Source organism: Gossypium raimondii, chromosome 2 (genome assembly GCF_025698545.1).
Source record: "Gossypium raimondii isolate GPD5lz chromosome 2, ASM2569854v1, whole genome shotgun sequence".
In the NCBI taxonomy this organism is placed as follows: Eukaryota; Viridiplantae; Streptophyta; class Magnoliopsida; order Malvales; family Malvaceae; genus Gossypium; species Gossypium raimondii.
In genome coordinates this window covers 12898645-12907538 of record NC_068566.1, presented here as the reverse complement: position 1 = coordinate 12907538, position 8894 = coordinate 12898645, and the positions used below count along the sequence as shown (strand labels likewise).

Below are 8894 nucleotides of genomic sequence, written 5' to 3'. Positions count from 1 at the left end.
GCAATTGAGAAGAAAATTTGCCAACAGAATTGAGAAGAATTCTTTTAGTAGGAATATCCCTTCTCACCTAAATATATAGCTCCTCTTGCACGGTCTCCAAATCTCAATTAGCCATCCATCGACAATCATTGTGTCTCCCACTATGGAACCAGTCGGTTCCATCTTAACCAAACCAAAATTGAAACTCCAACTAATTGCCCAATAGTCACAAAATTTCAAAAATTTCTAGTAGAGTCCATCAACTACTATTTTATTCAATTAACTCCTAACACTTCTTTAAATTTAGGACCTCAAAGAATTTTGGGTGTGACATTATTCAATTCAACTAACCAATAAGTGGAAACCTTAATCTGATGTTGTTTGTCCTGAACCATCACCTTACTCTAATTTAATAAAGCAGCCCCCAAAACTGCTAGTCGGGTAGGACATCTTCTTTACAAGAGCTCCAACCCTATCCAATTTCGACTTCACAAGAAGCCTCATGAATCCGGCACGCCTCAAACTGATATGATTTATTAGTGTAACTTCTAGAAACACCAAATAATGTACTATAGAGAGTCAGAACAACTGGACAATGATTTGAAACTGAGTGAGGGGCATTAAGAACCTTGTAATTGTAGAAATGTTCCCTCTAACTTGGATTAACAACATACTGATCCAACCGTTCCTGAATATTCTTCCCTTGAAGCCGACCTCTCTCCCACGTGAACCATTGACTAGAATAACCTAAATAAAACAAATTACAATAAGACAAAATAGAGCGAAACTCCTTTATTTGACAATCTTACCGCACTCGTTCACCCTTTTTTCTCAAAAGAGAAGGCATTTCATTGAAATCCATTACAACAAGCCATGGTAAAGATTGATCAAAACCCAATTGCCGAAGTAGATCCCATCTCCCCGAGTATGTTCATTAAGAGCACCATAAAATCCTATGAACTGCCAACCAGAATCATCCCTAATAACCACATAAAAATGAGAGCTCGAAAAGCTTCATAACTGAACATTACAATATTGCATCTTACCCATCAACAATTCACCTTGAGAACCTAAAGCAAAAACATCGATGCCAAAAAGAAAGCCTAATTTACGTCAAATTTTCTCCATTCGTCTAACATTAACCTTCGTTTCAATAAGAAAAAATAGCTTGGGTTATATTTCTTCAGCGTATGCTGAACCCGTCGAATGTTCCACGGATTCCCTAGTCCACGGACGTTTCAACTCAGGAAATTCATAATGACCGGTTGCTCTGCCTAACAGATCCAGCCGCTTCAGAATAAGAAGAAGTCCTTATCGAATCAACATTCATAGAAACAATAGAGGCCAAAGATAGAACCCTTTCCCTTTTATTTCCATCCACCAGCTCCATCGGTGTTTCCTATGAAAAATGCCCATAACCTCCATACCCTCACGGTCTTGTACCGAATTATCCATAGCATCTTCCTTCAACCTGTCAGCAACCCACCTAAATTTAACCCCATGCGCTTGCCAATCATCTTCACAAAGTTAGAAGTTGAATTAATTCCAAGAGCATAAATACTAGGATTCGAGACAATGCCAGAAGATTGACCAGAAAAATTATCAACCTCCCACAGCCAAATATTGTTCTGTGGTGAAGCCTGATGAGGCAAAGCCTTAAGCGTGATGTCCCACCTCATAGGCAATTCCTTTGCTCTATGATCAATCCGGATTGGGTAAAAACTTTCACTGTGACCAAGTTTGCCACAAATAAAGCAGAACAACGCTAATTTTTTATACTGAAAGCGAGCATAAACATACTTTTGTGGAGAGAATGCAATACGTTTCCTACGTTTCAGCGATAGTCTAACATCCATCATTACACGAATTCAAATAAAATTCTTGACACCAAGAGCAATTGATTTGGCATCAAAATCAAGAAAAGTACCAAGAAAAGAACCAAATTGTTTTGCCATTTGATCGGAAAACAAATCAGAAGGAAGACCATCTCTCTGGACCCAATAGTCAACATAAGCCAAAGTAATCTGGAGTGGATCCTCCTCATTTACTAGCCTTTGGCACACTAGTAAAGGATTATTGAAAGTCCAGGAACTCCTAGCAATCACTCTCATGATATCAACTTTAGAGAAGAACCGAAACAAAAATTTCTTTTCTCCCAAATCAGATATTGCAACTCCACCAAGGAAATGTCGTAAGTTAGCAATGGAGTTACGCATCGCTTCAAAATTAACCACACTCGCCATCAGGAAGCACCCCACGAGACATAACCCCATATCCAAGCCAGGAACTTCATTATTCACGTCACACAACCAAGCATCAACCTCCTCATCCTGAATTGAAATCCCAACAATATCAGACTCCATCATCAAAACTAGAAGCACATAAAGTACCGGAAAGGCACTTGCAGAAACTACACAAACACAACTGAGGCTACAACAGAACTGCATAAACATGACTAGAAACTGCCATAAACACTACCTACTCAAGGAAAGCTGCCAAAGAACGTGCCAAAAGACAGACCTGTTTCAACCTTAAATTCATTCAACTACATCCAAAAGGACCAATATCTAGAAAAAACACTTTTTTTTTTACACAAGTACAGTATCCCAAATGTTATATTAATTATTATATATTAAAAAATATTTTTAATAAATATTACTGAATTATATTACCATATTATAATTTGATAGTATCACCAGGTGACATTAAACAAGTAGTTAAATAACCGTAAATTATGCGAACAACTTGCACTTTGTAGGCTGAATACTTGTAACAGTATATCAGTAAAAAGTATAAATTCGCAATCAAATCTGGATAAGTATATAGCGATTGGGATTTAGGTATAATAAATAGTATTTGACAGTTAAGAAACATGAATTTTGAGGAAAAAAAAAAAAGAATCATATTTCGGTAGCTAACAAACTACAAATGGCTTTCATGGTGTATAGATAATGCTTTAGAACTTCATGGTCTATCACCCTCTAACTATCTCTCTAACTGCTTCCAGTTTTCATTTTCATTTTTCTATTCTCTTTTGTTCCTTATTCTTCATCTTCTCCACCGTTAATGGCGTGATGTTGGACTTCTTAATCCACCCAAGCTCTCAAGATAAGAAATCTTCTTGGTAATTAACATATTAAGTTTTGTCAAGTGCTTTTGATCATTATTCTCTTTGGGTGTCTCTAGTTGTGGCTCTGTTTGGTCTTCATTGTCATTTTGGTCTGTAGTCCATGTAAGTAAATCCGAGAGGGTCTGCGCATTGGTACTCTCCGAATCATCTCCTGCATGCACCGAGTTAGGCCGGCTATCATCTTTTGTGGGGTTGGATTCTGGTGGATCTTGTGTAAGTAAATCAGCACGGATGACATCTTCGATTCTGGACATAACCGTGTGTGCCAAACTCTCCAGTATTCTTGAATAGCTCTCTAGGACAGCCTGCCCTACATCCTGTAATGCCAATACAATTTAAACAAACCAATTCAATGTTTTATTCTAAACATGGGTCCATCATCCCCAACAACTTACCTTATTGTACTCAATTTTGCTGATGTCTAGTGAAGATTGAGGAAGTCCTGGGAACCTATGTTTGATAAGGTGTAAAATGATCTCAACTCTTTCCTCAAACAGTTCTCTTTTCTCCATACTAACACCAGAGCCCCATGATTTCGAATCCTTTTGGTGCATTTTCCTCTTCCAAATCACTATAGATGCCTCAATTCTATTCTTGAGGTCTAAAATCTTGTGCTCTGATGATAGGTCCATACTAGAAAGGAATTGATCTGGATCAAAGAATTCGTCTGTGATACTCTTATAGATTGAATCTCCAAGACTAGCTCTCCCGTTCTATCAATGCATCAACAAAAAACCAATGTGAAAAACGCATTATGGAAGTAGATTTCATGCGTTTTTTTTTCTTTATACAAAAGCGAAGGTTCAAGGGTTTTGTTGGTTTACCTTAGGGAGGGATTCAATGTAGCTTTCAGGGATCTCCATCTCAGATAGAAGTTGAGCATTAATTGCCATTGCTGCTTTAAGAACTTGAGTGACACATTCCTTTTGAACCTGAAGGTTTTTCCTTGCAGCTTCTGATAGACCATCCGGGGGAACTTTAACAGTAGGCAGCCACCATTTATCATCTTCTCTCTTGTTATTTCCCTTTTCTGAGTCTGAGGCATCTTTTGACAAATAGTAGAATTCGGTTTGGTCTTTGAAGGTATCCAAACCATCCTGTTCATCATTGTTAAGCTCTCATTAAACCAGGTACTAGGTTGTTGTTTATAGTTCAACTTCAAGTCTAAACTCAAATGAAAGAAAAGAACTTATATGGTAAATCAATGTCCTTACGATAAGCATTCTATCAAGTGTCCTCAGGGCTGGAATGTTCATAAGAAGATCATTTCGTTGCTTAGTGACCATTATCTGAAAAAACATCAAGATTCCCAAGATATTTAAAATTAGTTATCTGAATTCTGAACTTATTATATTCATTATTATCATGTGAATATAACTGGAAGCAGAGAGAGATACCTCCATGTCAGAACCATCCTTGTTTTTTTGGTGAGAAGGAACAAGTTCAACAATGTGATCAGTTACAGACAATAGCCAGGCCATTTCTTTTCTCCACCTTGCTTTCCTTTCAGTTGACATTGGCTCTAAGCGAGATTGTTCACCAAAAACAGATGCTGGAACCATTTATCAACACAAATTCAATTATCCGGATATATCTCTAATAAAGGTATATTCTGTGTTATTTTCTAGGTTTTTTTCTTAAAAGATATGCTTGGAAGGTTTTGGAAGGATTATATCGTATGCCCATATTTAAATATCTGTCTGATATAGATGTAGTGTAAACAAGTGGAGAAATAAGGGAAGGGAGAAAGTACCAGCAAGGTTTGTAATGGCATTTGAGAGTGCTAAAGCTGATGAAACTCCAGTCCCTCCACCAGACATGTCCTCACCCAATAGTAATTTAGCAAACTTTTCCTTCATTTGGTCCATCTCTGAATCAAAATCATGCCAGAATATTAACGACAGTTTCAGAATATATTTAGTTTTCTAGAATTATACCTTTAAATACATATGAGACATAAATATTAACCACCAAAAGAAATAAAAGATCTAGGTAGCTTAATAATGTAAAGGAACACCTAAAATTTCCAACATTAGGAAATTGTTTCAGTAGGGAATGGAGCTATAGCATGTCAGGGTTTTCATTTATTTTGAGAAACTCGAAAGATCATTGATAATCGAAGACAGCTTTGTACTATCTAGTCATTTAAATATAAATATATGAAACTTGCCATTTAATAATTGCTTTTCTCTGGCTTGGAAGGCAGCGACCATTTCTTCAATGGACACATTTGAATTCAAGCCATTGTCACCTTCGCCTTTGTTATCATTAGAACCCTTGAAATCGAGTATCGTTGACGTCAACTTTTTACTTTCTTGTTCTTGTTCAACAGCTCGAACCATGGTTCAATCTCTGTTAAACAAAAACGAAGAACAATCAAACTGGAAGAGTTAAAATAATAAATAATAATATTATTATTATAAAAAAAACAAAGCCATGAATTTTTTATGGGGGAGAGGGGGATTTTAGTGACTTTGGGTTTTCCATTAATGGTTGAAACTAAACGTGGGGTGCATGTTTTTTCAGAAATGAGCTGTGAAATTGTTTATGAATTGGATGGCTGATTTTCAGTTTAAAAGTCAAAGCTTCTGCTGAAAACAAGGCCTGATTGAGATTAATTAAAACAAGAGAATAATAGCAATATTTATTATTCATACGTAAACTTTCATCTAAGATTAACTGCCCTTAACCTACCAGGTGGATGGTTTCGATTAGGCTCGGATTTGTGTAGTGTATTCGTCATATGATATTTGTATTTAAATTAATAATTTTATATCTATAACCTAATTTAAAAGCTATCCCAAGAAACGATATTGCTCAATTTGAAATTTGTGTGTTAATAAAGGTATTCAACTGGTAAAAAGAAATGATTATATATGGATTTTTCTTGAATATCACCCAAGATCTGTATCAGATTAGACTTAAATAATAAAACTAATGATGATAAATGTGGTCATAAGAAATGTATTCAATTTTAAAATAAATATTATTTATCTCTATAGAATTGCATGTCCAATTTATTTGAACTAAACCATCTCTAATTACCAAGTTTTTAGAATCATACCGATACCGATTCTTGGTTCAACCGGTTTGATTGTCATTTTAATTAAATAAATTTATTAAAATTTAAAAAATTCAAAATTTATTAAACTTAATTCAACTATCAACTCAACTAATTTTTTTTATCTCAATTCATTGATCAATTAATTCTTTCCCTTGTTTGGACCAATGTGCCAATAGTTCTTAACTCATCTAGTTTGACCTATCAATCCATTTTCAACAACCTTGCTCTTGACAATTTTTTGTTTTAATAATTTTCTTCATTTTTTATATTTTTTTCTCAAGAAAAGTTACTTTATTGATAAATAAGAAAAGCTATAAAAAAATCAAAACAACATTACAAAAGGCTGAAGCCAAAATGAACAACCAAGCACAAAAAACCTCCAAACATGACAGCAGAAACCATTCAAAGCAAGGGCAGATTTAGTTTACAAAAAGAGCACAAAAAAATCAATTGAAAATAAAATAAAACAAAATAGATATGCTCCACAATAAGCGGGACGGAAGAAGTGCAGCAAGTCACCGCAAGCAACAATCACTAGCCCCATTTAGAACACCAAAAGATCAAAACACACAAGCCCTGTTAGAAGATATATAGTACCCTTAGAACGTGGCATAGAAAATCAACCATCAAGAAACGGAGTATATAGATTTGTATTTTTATGGTTCATAATTTATTTTATATAGATTTTGGCATATTGTATTTATTTTGTTATATTTGAATAGTTATTCGTAATTATTTAATTTAGAGATTAATTTATTTGTTTTAAGGTATTAATTTGTTTATTGCCATCGTGTTAGTGTTTTTTTAATCGATACGTAACATATTTTGTGTAATTTATCATAGCAATTCAATATTTTTAAATAAAGTGTTTATTTCGTGTTTTCTTTTTTGTTCTTGAGTAAAATATTATAAATTTATATAATTTTTGACACATTAATAATTTATTTTACATAAATTTTGACATCTTTGTGTATTTAAGTCATGATTATTTCATTTTCGTAATGACATATTTTACTTTTTTTTTCAATTTTTTGTATCATGATTTAGTTTGCATAAATTGTATAGTTTTAGCATAATAGTTTAATTTATGTTTTTAAGAATTTAATAATTACACGCCAACAGAGTAGTATCTTATAGTTGCAGATTTGGGTCTAAGTAGATTTGGACGCATAATGTCATGTGAGTATAATATTTAGAGGTTTGGGAGCAGTGGCGAAGCCAAAGGGGGCTGGCAGGTCTTGCTCCCCCTAAAATGAATTTTTTTTATTCAAGTCCTTTATAATTTATAAAATTTTAAATTAATAATGGTAAAATTTCACTTTGACCCCCCTAAAAATAATAAAAATTTGATTTAATCCTTTAAAAAATTATAAAGATATAGACTATTAAAATGGTGAATTGTATTTTTACTATTGTAAAAATATACAATTTAATTTCTCCCCTCCCCCTCGAAAAAAAATTTCTGGCTCCACCAGTGTTTGGGGGTTAAGGGTAGATTAAAAAATGTATAAAAAAGAATTAAACTATTACATCATTCATGCATTAATATAAATATTATTTTTAATTAAGAATTTAACTTTGATATGCTAATAATTCATACTAAACAAATTTGCAACATTCATTATTCGTATCATATGTTATGCCCCAAACTTAGAAATTTGAGATGTAACAATACCACATACTCATGACAAAATTCACAAGCATACAAAGTAACAAATATCATGCTAAACTGAAAGCCAACACATTATAAGTCTTTAAAACTCATGCTAAACTGAAATACAACATATTTTGGTTAATCAACAACTCAACTAAATGTGAAAATATAACATTCACGTCCATTTGATTAGAAGTAGACGTTATGTTTGAAATCAAGGGCTCCTATCAAACTCAGATATCGTGTTAGTGTGGAACATCTGAATTATTGGTCAGTCTAGAGCACATAAATGAAACAAGAACAAATACTCGAATAGAAAAATTCAATCAATAGAACAAGGCTCCAAGGCATATATCAAGCCACTATCTTCAAGGTTCTATTCACTCCACTTATATTTAGATGTACAAAAAAGTTACAAGAAAATGAACCTCGATGACAAAATGAAACCTAAATAATTAGTTGCATCTTTCAATAACAAAAACATACAATCCACATAACAAAGTCCATTGTGTTGGATTGAATTAAACAAGAGAAAGTTAGTCGCACCAGATTTGATATGAGAAATCAAAGACAAGGTTTAGTTGATTAGAAATAGGTTGAAGGCAGTTTCAGACCAAAAAAGTCATACCTAGATTTGAAATGGAAGGATATTGAATACGTAATTGAAGATAAGGTTTTTTTAAAGGTGTCAGTGCGAAAAAAGTTATTTTGGTTTGGTCATAAAGGAAAACTAAGTTCGAGGTATATCGAACCCTATGAAATCGTTGAACGAGTTGGTATTGTAGCTTATCGGTTGATGCTACTACCGAAATTAGAGAAAATTCACTATGTATTTCATGTTTCTAAGCTTCGAAGGTACCAATCATATTTGTCACATTGCGTCCCAGTAGAAACAATTGAAATTCAACCCGATATATCATATGAGGAAGAGTTAGTAGATATATTTGCTTAGGATGTAAATGAGTTATGAAATAAGTGTCTTCCATTGGTTAGAGTTCTTTGGAAAGTCACAAAGTTAAGGAAGCCACTTGGGAATATGAGGAAATGATGCGATCGCAATATTCCCA

General features: G+C 33.7%; 1 protein-coding gene across 1 annotated transcript; it reads right to left on the bottom strand.

The window, feature by feature from the left end:
* Positions 1 to 2793: 2793 nt before the first annotated feature.
* On the bottom strand, positions 2794 to 5603 carry LOC105788064 (rop guanine nucleotide exchange factor 12). Its single transcript, XM_012614770.2, has 7 exons — positions 5280 to 5603; positions 4863 to 4979; positions 4507 to 4661; positions 4324 to 4398; positions 3934 to 4206; positions 3505 to 3822; positions 2794 to 3426 (listed from the first exon to the last, which is right to left on the bottom strand). Exons 1-7 carry the CDS (start codon positions 5449 to 5451, stop codon positions 3043 to 3045), a joined length of 1494 nt encoding a protein of 497 aa, XP_012470224.1. The 5' UTR covers positions 5452 to 5603; the 3' UTR covers positions 2794 to 3042.
* Between the last annotated feature and the right edge of the window lie 3291 nt (positions 5604 to 8894).

Excerpts from the sequence above, each read along its gene's own strand:
- LOC105788064 (XM_012614770.2), bottom strand. The coding sequence starts at position 5,451 with ATGGTTCGAGCTGTTGAACAAGAACAAGAAAGTAAAAAGTTGACGTCA. Across the intron at positions 4,662-4,862 it reads TGCCATTACAAACCTTGCTG|CATCTGTTTTTGGTGAACAA; the intron begins GTACTTTCTCCC and ends AAATGGTTCCAG. Across the intron at positions 4,207-4,323 it reads CACTTGATAGAATGCTTATC|GATGGTTTGGATACCTTCAA; the intron begins GTAAGGACATTG and ends AATGATGAACAG.